General features: G+C 36.9%; 1 protein-coding gene across 7 annotated transcripts in view; it reads left to right on the top strand.

Moving 5' to 3' along the window:
• DOCK3 (dedicator of cytokinesis 3) overlaps positions 1-13,126 on the top strand; it is a 347,773-nt gene that overhangs the window by 118,489 nt on the left and 216,158 nt on the right. For all 7 annotated transcript variants that reach the window (XM_057487070.1, XM_057487065.1, XM_057487062.1 and 4 more), the window contains exon 4: positions 12,440-12,495. In XM_057487070.1, coding sequence (XP_057343053.1) covers positions 12,440-12,495 — 56 coding nt within the window. The remainder of the gene's footprint in view (positions 1-12,439; positions 12,496-13,126) is intronic.

Raw genomic sequence — 13,126 nt, 5'->3', positions numbered from 1 at the left:
AAAAACAGAGACATAGAGGCACGAAATTGCAAGTTATGTTTAGGGAATGATAAATAGTCCAAACTGGCTAGAGCATAATGCAGGAGAGTGATGGGTAAGGCAGGACAGATAGGTTGGATCCGTATTTAAAGAGTCTTTCATGCCAAATAATAAAATGAATGGTAAGGAATTTGGATTATGTCTTTCTGGCAATAGGGAATCTGTCATTTAGCAGAGGCACAAATCTACTATTGCCACACAGTGTAACTATGAAATAGTTTATTGGAGAAGCGGTAAACATCTGTTGAAGATACATGTTGAAGCATTTATAGATGATTTCTGAAATTTGTTCTAACATACTGCATTGGGTAGAAAGGTGTATGTGGAGATTAATGAATCAAGATTGGAAAAATGTTGATAATTGTTGAAGCTATGTGATGGGTTCTTGGGGGTTCAGTATATTTGTCTAATTTTGTATGCATTTGAAATGGGGATAACATCCCTTATTTCATTGAATTGTTATAATGAATCAATGAGCTTATATGAATCTCTTAGCACAGTGCCTTGCACATGATGATAGCACAATAAATACTTGCTTCTGTTGCTGTAACAACTACTGTGATAGCACAGGACTGAAAACAAGACCTTACAGACTGCCGACACTTTGAAGGGCAGAAAGAGAGGAACAGCACAAAGAGACTGGGAAATGGAGGTCATGGTTGGCTAAAAAGAAGGAAGCTTCTAAAAAATGGTAATTAATGATTTCAGGCACTGTGGAGTAGCCTCCAGAACAGGTACAGAGTAGGGACCATGGTATGTTTGACGATTAGAAGGCCACTGGTGATTTTTTAGAGAATCCCATTTAATGGGATGATAGTGGCAGAAAGCCAGAGTCCTAGTGAGTTCATGATTAAGAGAGAAGATTAGGCAAGTTCCCACAATGGAAGAAAGTAGACGCAGATTCTATGATATTAGGTTGTAGTGGTGGCTTTGGAAGAGGAGGACTGATGAACATTTTAAATTTGGTTTATGTAAAATTCTGGGAAATGCTGATAATTTATTATGTCTTAAACCAGTTCAGTGGTTGATTGCAAAGAGTGTTGAAGGGAGGATTGGTTACAAACAGATGAGAAACTTCTGCTGATGATGCAAATTTCATTATTTCACTTGTGCTCATGGTTTTACCTGTGTATGTATATGCCATGGGCATCAAATTTTATACATTAAGTACGTGCAGTTTATCAGCTATACCCCAATAAAGTTGTAAAAAAATCATTAAATGGTTTTTACATCAAACCCTAAAGATGTGATTTCACATTCACTCAGAGTTATTTCAGTTTCTCAGTTTACTTTCTGGCTGTGATGGTTTATTTTGATGTAGAGTTGGTCAAATTCCAAGTCATACTGAAATATAGTCTAATGATTTTTTTTTAAACGAAGGAGAGCTCTAGTCATTATCAGTAGCAGTCCTCCTAACTGAAAACTTGTTGAAAATGTACTTTTATTATTGTTATTCAGTACTGAAATGTTGTGAGTTTGTCATCTGGAATTTCCATAGTAGTCACATTTTAAGTGTACTCCACTGATGGGCATTGTCATTAGCAGGTTTATGTTGTTTTAGGTGAAAGGTGAAGGAAGTGAAGGCTAAGAGAGATTTTGTGTCAGGCACTTGTTGTGTTTGGAGGTCCTCAAGACCACCCCTAGGCTTGAAGGTTTCCTATGAGGACCCATAGGACTCATTCCACAGTGGTTCTTATGGCTATGAATTATGATAGTGAGAGAGTGCAAGTCAAAATCAGCAAAGGGTAAAAGTGCGTGGGGTAAAGTCTGGGGACACCATGCGTGAGGTACTCTCCCAGTGGAGTCACACAGGACAAGCTTAATTACCCAACCACATTGTGACACATGTGGGATGTTGTCAACCAGAGAAACTTGTTTGACACTCAGCGCCCCATGGTGTTTCCAGGCACTTGTCAAGTAGGCAGCCTCTGCCTAACATGTGACAAAATTCCAGACTCCTGGAAGGAAAGCATAAACCCATATTGTTTGTCCAAATAGTGTAGGCGCAGTGAGCAGTTCTTACCAGTTACTGGTGGAAACTCTACCAGAATTTAAGTTTTAAGTATCAGAGTTTCAATTGGCCTCTGTTTTCAGCAATACTTGTCATTTACAGTCTTTTTAATTTTAGCCTTTCTAATGGGTGAGCCAGTGGTATTTTGTGGTGGTTTTAATTTTTATTTACCTAATGACTAAAGAACACCTTTTCAAATGTTTATTCGTCTTTCATGTCATTTTTCTGTGAAATGTATGTTCATATCTTTCACCCATATTTGATTGGGTGGTTTTTTTCTGAGTCAATATGAATTCTTTATTTTGAATGCAAGTCCTTATAAATACATTCTTTAAGAATGGGGCTTACCTTTTCTGTGTTCTAAAGAGTGGATTTTAATTTTGAGGAAATCAAGTTTCTCATTTAAATTTTTCTTGTTTATGGTTTGGCTTATTCTCCTTTGAGTGCTCTCGGATGTTTCTCTTCCTGGTCAGGGGCAAGGGGCTGTGGCTGTCTTGCTGACACAGGCGAGAAAGCCTGCAGGGCATCTTCACAGCACAGCGCTGAGCTGTCCTGCCGCCCTACGGCCTCTACAGCCTTCATGGACCCATGTGTTCACTGAGTTCTTTCCTCTCTGGCTTTTTAGAACTTTCTCATAATTGGTTTGTTCTGATTTTCTATTTCCTCTTGATTCATTCTCGATGGGCTGTATGTTTCTAGGAATTTGTCCGTTTCTTCTAGGTTAGCCAGCTTGCTGATGTAGTTCATTGTAGTCTCCTATGCTCCTTTGTATTTTTGTTTTATCAGTCGTACTCTTTCATTTTCAATTTTATTTGATTATTTTCTCTTATTTTCTTTGTTAGTCTAGCTAAGGTTTTGCAATTTTGTTTATATTTTCAAATATCTAGGTCTTAACTTCATTGATCTTTTCAATTTTTTTCTTCTGTCTATTTCATTGAGTTTTCCTCTGGTCTTTATATATCCTTTGCTAATTTTCTTAATTCATTCTTCTTTTTCTAGTTTCTTGAGATATAAAGTTAGGTTTTCTGAGATTTTTCTTTTTTTCTTAATGTAGGCATTTATCACAATAAAATTCCATCTTAGGACGACTGCTTTTTCTGCATCCTATAAGCTGTGACACATTATGTTTCCATTTTTGTTTGTCTTAAGATATTTTTTTATTTCCCTTTTGATTTCTTCTTTGACCCATTGGTTCAAGAATGTGCTGTATAATTTCCACGTATTTGTAAATTTTCCAGCTTTGTTCTGTTTTGATTTCTAGTTTCATACCATTGTGGTTAGAAAAGATAATTGATGTGATTTCACTTTTCTTGAGTTTGCTGAAACATATATTTTGTGGCATGACATGTTATCTGTCCTGGAGAATATTTCAGGTGTGCTTGAGAAGAATGTGTATCCTGCTGCTGTTAGATGCAATATTCTGAATATGTCTGTTAGGTTCATTTGGTCTAAAGTATAATTTTAGTCTAATGATTTCTTACTGATTTTCTGGTTTTATGATCTATCACATTGTTCGGAGTAGGGTATTGAACTCCCTTACTATTTGTGTGTTGTTTATGTCTCCTTTTAGATCTGTTAGTATTTGGTTAATTTATTTAGGTGTTCTATTGTGTGGTTGTGTATATGTTTACATATATTGTATGTTGTATCCTTCACCTCTTTGTCTTTGACTTGTCTTTTTTTGACTTGATGTCTCTTGACTGATGAAATTATAGCTACCCCTGCACTCACTCTTCTGGTTTACATTTGCAAGGAATATATTTTTCTCCTTTTCTTTGAACCTATGTTTGTAGGCAGCATGTAGTTGGGTTATATTTTTTAATCATTCAGTGACTGTATGCCTTTTGATTGGAGGATTTAATCTATTTACATTTAAGTAATTTTTGCTAGGTGAGGACTTACTAATGCCACCTTGCTGTTTTCTGGCTCTTTGTAGTTCTGTTGTCCCTTCCTTCTTTCGTTGTTATCCTGTGCAAATTGATGATTTTATGTAATGGTATGGTTTGTGGTTTGATGTCTTTCTCTTTATTTTTGTATATCTCAGATTTTTCTTTGCCATGAGGCTTACATAAAACATGCAGTATATTTTATGTTGATAGCATCTTAACTTCAATGCCATATATAAATTCTACCTTATTTCTCCTCCTACCAAACTATTTATGTTTTTGATGTCACAGTTTCCATCTTTTTTTAAATTGTATGTCCTTTAATCAGTTATTATACTTATAGTTATTTTTAATACTTTTGTCCTTTAACCTTTATACTAGAGTTAATTAATATGATACCACATTAATATTAGAATATTCTGAATTTGACTATAAATTTACTTTTACCAATGTGTTTTGTATTTTCATACGTTTTTATGTTACTAATTAGTGTCCTTTGATTTCAGCTTGAAGAATTCCTTTCAGCATTTCTTATAAGGCAGGTCTAGTCATGATAAACTCTCTCAGTTTTTGTCTTGGGAAGTCTTTATCTCTCCTTAATTTTTGAAGGACACCTTTGCCAGGTAAAGTATTCTTAGTTGGTGGTTTTTTTTTTTTTTTCTCAGTACTTTGAATATACTATCCCACTCTCTCTTGGGATTCTGCTGTTAGCTTTATGGGGGTGAACTTGTAAGTTATAAACTTTTTCTGGCTTCTTTAGAAATTCTCTTTGTTTTTGATTTTAGTCAATTTTATTCTAATGTATCTTGGAATTGATCTTTTTGGGTTGAATATTTTTGAAAGGGAACCTAGCTTCATGAACTTGGATACCCAACTCTTTCCCCAGATTATTTCTTTTAATTTATTTCTTTAAATAAGCCTTCTGTACCTTTCTTCTTCCCCCATTCTTCTGGAACTGCAGTCATGCATAGATTGTTTCTCTTGATGGTATTGTATAATTCACATAGACTTTCTTCACTTTTTTTCATTCTTTTTTCTTTGTTTTCTTCTGACTGGATAATTTCAAAGTTCTTATCTTCATTTTCATTAATTTTCTCCTTGGTCAAGTCTATTGTTCTCATTCTCATTTGAATTTTTCATTTAATTCACTGTAATCTTCAGCTCCAGAGTTTGTTTGGTTCTTTTTTATGATTTCTGTGTATCTGTTAATCTTCTTGTTTTGTTTTTTGACTTTGTTGAATGCTCTTTCTGTAGCTCTTTTCTTGTAGATCTCTGAGCTTATTTAAAACAACTATTTTGAATTCTTTGTTGGGCAAATCACAGATGTGTTTCTTTGGGACTGGTTGCTGGAAATTACTGTGTTCCTTTGGTAGTATCATTCCCTTTATTTTTCATGTTCCTTGGAGCTCTGCATTGCTGTCTTTGCATCCTTTGGTGGCTGGAACAGTCACCTCCTCCATTTTTATTGACTGTTCGGTAGAGAAATACCTTCTGTCAGCCCTGCTGGCTATTCTGAGCCTTTCTTAGATCTTTGCTATTGATGCACCTGTTCTACAATTCTTGTTTCCTTTCTAGGTGGAATCCTTATGATTATATGCTTTCTCTCAATCCTGCAAAGTCAGACCAGTTGCTCACGACCTCTTGTTTGCTTTGCCTGGGGTAGTGCTGGATGCTCAAGTTTGTGCTGTTGAGCAGATGTGAGTAGCTTCCTGCATATGCTTAGTAGCTACCTGTAAAAACTTGCACTCATTGCTACCGCTTGGGGGCACATACAGGGAACTGGCTATGGAGTTGGGGAGTTTACGGGGGTGTGTGCAGAGCACTGGGGGTGTCCGTAGGCCAGCTGGGGAGATCTGTAGGGGAGGTGTCCCCACTGATTCATGGACAAGCTTCCTGATGGAGTCTGAAGTGGTTGGTAGGAGCCACATCCTTCTGCTGCCCTTTGAGAGTCCTGGCTGCTGTTCTAAGCCCTCCCTGCCCCCACCAGTTGTACAGCAGACCTCAGTGTTCTGGGTGGATTGAGAAAGAAGTGGGCTTCCTCACCACATAGCTGGGGAAGACAGGCAGTCACTCATACGTGCTCACTTTCCCCCAAGGGAAAAACCATAGGCCGAGAAGTCTCTAGTCTGCACTGTGCTGCCTTGTGAAAAGGATGATGTAGGTAGCATGAATGTGTTCTTCATACCCTCTTCGGTGGATCCAGTCTCAAATATTTTTTTTCTGCAGTACTATGCTGGAACTTTTCCAATGGGCTCCTGGACTTCCACAAAGGCTCCTTTGTTCATGGTTGATAGTTGAAATCAGGGTTCTTTGGTGGTAAAATAGAAAATTCCTGTTCTGCCATTTTGCTTACCTCACTCCTCTGTGATTCTACTGGTACTTTTCTGAGAGTTTTATTTATTTATTTATTTTTAATAGTTTATTAAGGTATGATTGATATACACTCTTATGAAGGTTTCACATGAAAAAACAATGCGGTTACTACATTTACCCACATTATCAAGTCCCCACCCGTACCCCAATGCAGTCACTGTCCATCAGGGCAGCAAGATGCCACTGAGAGTTTTATTTTTATCATGAATTGGTATTGGGTTTTGTCATGCCCTTTCTGTATTAATATTATGTGATTTTCCTTCTTTAGATTATTAATATGGTAGATTACATTGATTTTTGAATATTGAAAATGCCTTGCATCCCTAAAATAAACTTCATGTTGCATAGCTCTTCTTACCTGTTGCTGAGTGTATGTGGTCTGTGTGCGGGGCCTTTCGTTGTTTCCCTGCTCTCACCATTCCGGTGTCTGTGTAACGACCCGTTTAACTCCCGATACCAGTGACTGTGTCTTCTCTCTTCTCTTCTTTGTTAGGCTTGCTAGAATTCAGTCAGTTTAATTGATCTTTCCAAAAACTAGCTTTGTATTTCATCAGTTTTCTCTGTTGTTCTTTTGTTTTTAATTTTATTGATTTCTATTTATCATTTTCCTTTCTGCCTGCTTTAGTTTTATTTTGCTTTTCTATTTCTAGGCTCTTGAGGAGGGAACTTAGATTATTGATTTGCCATTTTCTTCTTTAATAATATATGCATTTAATATCAATAATTTCCCTTTCAACACTTCTTCACTGACATCTCACAAATTTTGATAATTATATTCTCATTTTCATTCAGCTCGGTGTAATTTTTTACTTGGTCTGAGAATTCCTCTTTGATGCTGTGATTATTTAGAAATATTTTTTTTATTTCTAAGTATTTGGAGATTTTCTTATTTTGTGTTACTGGTTTCCAGTTTGATTTCATTGTGGTTGGAGAAAACATTCTGTGTACGATTTCAATTATTTTAAATTTGTTGACATTTGTGGTTTTGCCGAGGATTTAATCTGTCTTGGCAGATGTCCTGTGAGCACTTGAAACGAATGTGCACCTGCTGTTGTTGAGTGTTTTCTGAATGCCGGGGGTTTCTCTTGGTGGATGGTGTTGCATTCTTTATCATTGTTGTTTTTCTATCTAGTTGTTCTGTAAGTCTCTATAATTGTGGACCTATTTTTATTTCTATCAATTTTGCTTCCCATATATCTAGCTCTGTTGTTAAGTGCATACATATTTTGATTGCTGTGTAGTCTTGGTATTTAACCTTGTATCATTATACAATGTCCCTCTTTGTATCCGATAAATTTTCTTTGCACTGGATCTACTTATCTAACTTTAGCTCTTGTTTTCTTTTCATTCATTTTTGCATAACATGTTTTCCATCCTTTTACTTCCAACTTGCCTATGTCATTATATTTGTAGTGAGTTTTTTGGTAAACAACATATAGTTAGGTCATGTTTTATAATCTGCTTATCTCTTTTAACTAGTGTATTTAGATGCAGTTATTGAAATGTGATTAGTTACATCTTTTGTGTACATAATTGCCTTTATGGCTGAATAACGTTCCATTGTATGGCTGTGCTGCAGTCTGCTCACCCACTCATCAGCTGGTGGACATTTGGGTGGTTTCCACCTTTTGGCTGTTGTGAGTAGTGCTGCTAACCTCTGATTTCTGGTGAAAAAGTCACTTCCGTTTGAATAATTTTTCCCACTCTTGGTAAGGTTTTTCTTTTCCTTTCGTGACTTTCAAGATTTTTTTGCTTGTAGTGTTCAGAAACATAACTATGTTGTGTCTTAGTGTGTGTTTCTTTTGATTCATTGTGTTTGGGGTTTGTTCAGCTTTACTCTGTAAGTTTATGTCTTTTGCCAGATTTAGAAAGTTTTCCTTTTTTTTTTTAATTTAAAAATTTTATTAGACTTTTTTTTTTAGGAACAGTTTTAATTGTACAGAAAAATGCAGAAAGTAGAGAGAGAGAGTCTTTCTCCCCACCCCCTGCCACAGTTTCTTCTCTTATTCACATCCTGCATCAGTGTGGTGCATTTGTTACATTTAATGAACCAATATTGATGCACTGTTAATTTTAATCATAGTTTACATTCAGGTTCTCTCTCTGTGTTGCTATAGTTCTGTGGATTTGACAAATGCACTGTGTGAAGTGTCTGTCATTACATACCGTAACCATAGCTTCATTACCCTAAAAATGCCCCACACTCCCTCTGTTCATTCCTGTCCCTGTCCTCCAGGACACTTGGCATCCATTATCTTTTTATTGCCTCTCTAATTTGCCTTTTAAAGAATGTAATTTGGTTGGAATCACACAGAATGCAGCCTTTTCAGAGTGGCTTCTTTCACCCAGCCTTTCACTGAGCTTTCTATTTTTAACTGAAGCTAAGATTCCTCCATGTCTTTTTGTGGCTTTGTTGGGGGAGCCTTGTGTACTTTCCTTGGTTCTTGTCCACACTGCAACAAAGAACTGAAGCGCAGAGATGCAGTGGTAAAGCAGAGTAAAAGTTTCCTTTAAAGTTACTTACTTAGAAAATGTGGGTGACCTCAGGGAGGTTTGGAGATGCAAGGAAGTCAGAGTATAAGGTGAGAAAGGAATTTATTAAAGTTACCTACTTAGAAAGTGCGGGCGGTCTTGGAGAGAGGTGCGTGCCTAAAGGTTTAGGGTCTGGGGTTTTATAGGCGGTTAAAGATTTTCAGGGAAGTGACAAAGGGCCAGGTGTGGACCAGCCAAATTGTTGCAGAATGTTCATCTTTGTTAAGACATAAGTTTCTTCTTTTTTTAACTTAACACAAGAAATATACTGCTTTGATTCCTTCCCAGGAATCAGCTTCTGTCTGGAAGCACATCAATCAAGACTGTCTGCCCTGCCTCCAAGGTGGGCTGAGCCACTGTCCGTTTGATTAAAATGCAATCTTAACTTTAAGATAGAATTCTTCCTGAATAAGCTGGGCTTTTTATCAGGTGCTAAACTAAATCTTACAATAGTATGTTCTAATTGACAGTGAAAACATAGGCTATGCTGAGATACTTTTCTTTATCTGGGGAGTATTCAACATTCTAGGTCAAGTTGCTCCTGGCCTTCTGAGCTTTCTATTTTTAACTGGTTACCTCTTTGAGTCCTTTCTAGTGGGCTTTACTGGCCTTATTCTCTTTCCACCCTGCTCATATCTATTTTCCTGCCTAACAGCTTGATAACCCATTTCTTATTTATTTATTTATTTATTAAGGTATTATTGATACACACTCTTAGGAAGGTTTCACATGAAAAACGATGTGGTTACTACATTCACCCATATTGAGTCCCTCCCCCATACCTCATTGCAGTCCCTGTTCATCAGTGTAGTAAGATGCCACAGAGTCACTACTTGCCTTCTCTGTACTACACTGTCTTCCCCATGACCCCCACACCATGTTTGCCAATCATAATATCCCTCAATTCCCTTCTCCCTCCCTCCCGACCCACCCTCCTGCACCCCTCCCCTTTGGTAACCGCTAGTCCCTTCTTGGAGTCTGTGAGTCTGCTGCTGTTTTGTTCCTTCAGTTTTGCTTCATTATACTCCACAAATGAGGGAATCATTTGATATTTGTCTTTCTCCACCTGGCTTATTATAACATTGAGCATAATACCCTCTAGCTCCATCCATGTTGTTGCAAATGGTAGGATTTGTTTCTTTCTTATGGCTGAATAGTATTCCATTGTGTATATGTACCACCTCTTCTTTATCCATTCATCTACTGATGGACACTTAAGTTGCTTCCATATCTTGGCTATTGTAAATAGTGCTGCAATAAACATAGGGGTGCATGTGTCTTTTTGAGTCTGAGAACTTGTATTCTTTGGGTAAATTCCTAGGAGTGGAATTCCCAGGTCAAATGGTATTTCTATTTTTAGTTTTTTGAGGAACCTCCATATTGCTTTCCACAGTGGTTGAACTAGGTTACATTCCCACCAGCAGGGTAGGAGGGTTCCCCTTTCTCCACATCCTCACCAGCATTTGTTGTTCTTAGTCTTTTCGATGCTGGCCATCCTAACTGGTATGAGGTGATATCTCATTGTGGTTTTTATTTGCATTTCCCGATAATTAGCAATGTGGAGCATCTTTTCATGTGCCTGTTGGCCGTCTGTATTTCTTCTTTGGAGAATTGTCTGTTCGTATCCTCTGCCCATTTTTTAATTGTTATTTGCTTTTTGGTTGTTGAGGCAAGTGAGTTCTTTATATATTTTGGATGTTAATCCCTTTTCGGATATGTTATTTACAAATATATTCTCCCATACTGTAGGATGCTTTTTTGTTCTACTGATGGTGTCCTTTGCTATACAAAAGCTTTTTAGTTTGATGTAGTCCCATGTGTTCATTTTTGCTTTTGTTTCCCTTGCTCGAGGAGATGTATTCAGGAAAAAGTTGCTCATGTTTATATTCAGGAGATTTTTGCCTATGAACCCATTTCTTTTTACTGCTGAATAATATTCCATTCTCTGGATGGACTATTTTTTGTCCATTTACCTATTGAAGGACATCTTGGTTGCTTCCAACTTCTGGCATTTACAAATAAAGCAATATTAAAGAAATTCAACTAAGTAAATTTGAAGGTTTAATTGGCTTTATTAAGTGATTCATGAATTAGGCAGCATTCTGTCTAGCAAGTAGAAAGAGATAGCATTCAACTGCAGAAAGGCAAGGGTTTTTAAAGGTAGAGAGAGAGTTGAAGGAAGGAAATTGCTAGCAGAGAATCCATTGTGTTAGGAAGGGTTGCCCTCCTAAGGGGTTGGAAGGAGTCTATCAGTTGATTTCCTAGTGCTAAGCAGGAAATTCCATATTGACTGATTAAAGGTTTCATTCCTGGGGGTAGGACCTGAAACTACATTTAGGTTAGGTGTTAAGTCTTAGTTTGCTGACACAGGCCATTAGAATGAGTGACTCCATCTTTGGGCCTGTGGTTTTCTTTTTAATAGCAACTATAAACATTTGTGTGCAGGTTTTTGTGTGGACATAATTTTTGATTCATTTGGGTTATTACCAAATACTGCAGTTTCTGGATTACATGATAAGAGTATGTTTAGTTTTGTAAGAAACTTTCAGACTGCCTTCTAAAGTGGCTGTTCCATTTTGCATTCCCACCAACAAAGAATGAGAGTGCCTATTGTCCACATTCTTCCTAGAATTTATTCATGTACATTTTAGCCTTGTCCTTTTTCTCTTCTTTTCCCAGAACTTGACATGAATGTTAGATCTTTTTTTGTTGTTGCCATAGTCACACATTTCCCTGATGCTCATTTTTTTCAGTCACTTTTCTCTTTATTTTTTAGTTAATATATTTCTACTCCCAGTACTTCTGACACAAAGTGTGTGTTTTTTTTCTATTACGACAACCAACTGCCCAGCTGTCTGGACACCAGTTGGATGTCTAACAATTCAATCCAATTTCAACATTAATGATCCAGAGTTTATGTCAGGCCCCACATGTTAAGGGCTCAGTCCCATAAGACCACCTCCGCCTCAGAAGCCAGTTTCAAGTCCTGGGCTTCCCGTACTTCCTACCAACCAGTTATAAGCTGAAGGTTCTGTGACCTCTTTCTCACTGTTGGTCATTTGCTAGAATGGCTCACAGAACTCAGGAAAACAACTTAATTACTATTTCCAGTTTATTATAAAGCACACCACTCAGGAACAGCCATGTGGAAAAGGTGATAGGGCAGGCCCTGTGGGCTGGGGCACGGAGCTTCTCTCAGCTCACCAGTCTCACAGCAGCTTAATGTGTTCACCAGACTGGCAGCTCTCCAAACCCCACTGTTTGAGGTGTTTATGGGACTTCCATTAGGAAGGCGCCATTTATTAGGTCATTGGCTTTTGGTGGTTAACTCAATCTCCAGCCCCATTCCCCTCGCTGGAGGTTGGAGAGTGGGGCTGAAAGTTCCAACCCTGTAATCTCCTGGTTGGTTCCCCTGGCAGCCATCTCCCATCTCGAAGCTATGGAGGGACCTATCACTTCATTAGCATAAAGTCAGTTATGATTGGAAGGGCCTTATTATGAATGACAAAAGGTACTCCGTTTGAAAGAAATTCTAAGAGTATATATCAAATGTTAATCCAAATTTCTTTTCTAATGATAAATCTTTTCTCTTTCACAGGGGATCTTTCCTGCAAATTACATTCACTTGAAAAAGGCAATTGTCAGTAATAGGGGGTGAGTAGTTACCCTTATTAAATTTGTTAACAATTTTTGTAAGTTGCAGAGGAAGGCTTTTTTTTTGTTCCATAGTATAAAATATGCTTTTGACATGTTTTCCTGACAAAAATATAGTTGCTTTATTATGTGTAATTCTGAAGACATAATTTTTTTCTTAAAATACTGACATCTTTATAATCTTTTTTACTGTATACTGAAATGGTAACCTGAGTTATTGTGAATTTTTAAAACACAATTATGCATGCAGTATTTAAAAAATAATGTTCTATTTTAAGAATAATCTTTGATAGACTAGGAATGACAAATCTGTCATTTTGTTTCTGTATGTCAAAGTGAGGGAGACTTTTTAAATCTTTGCCTTTTGCAAATAGAAATTGAAAAAAATTATTGAAGGCATAAAGATAAAAAGACTGTACAAAGTGGGTATGTAGTTTGATCACAAATTTGTGAGACAAAAGCAATGTCTAATAGAAAAGAGGTAAGATGTAAATGTATCAAAATAGTAACACTGGTTTTTTGAATGTTTGGATTATGAGTGATTAAAAAAATTATTTACTGATGATACCCTATTCTTAAAAGTATTAAATATGTATTATTATAAAATTAATGATTTTATGAGTCTAGGGTT

This window comes from Manis pentadactyla, chromosome 1 (assembly GCF_030020395.1).
Source record: "Manis pentadactyla isolate mManPen7 chromosome 1, mManPen7.hap1, whole genome shotgun sequence".
NCBI lineage: Eukaryota > Metazoa > Chordata > Mammalia > Pholidota > Manidae > Manis > Manis pentadactyla.
The sequence above is the reverse complement of the archived record's forward strand: the minus strand, read 5'-3'. Positions and strand labels throughout refer to the sequence as shown.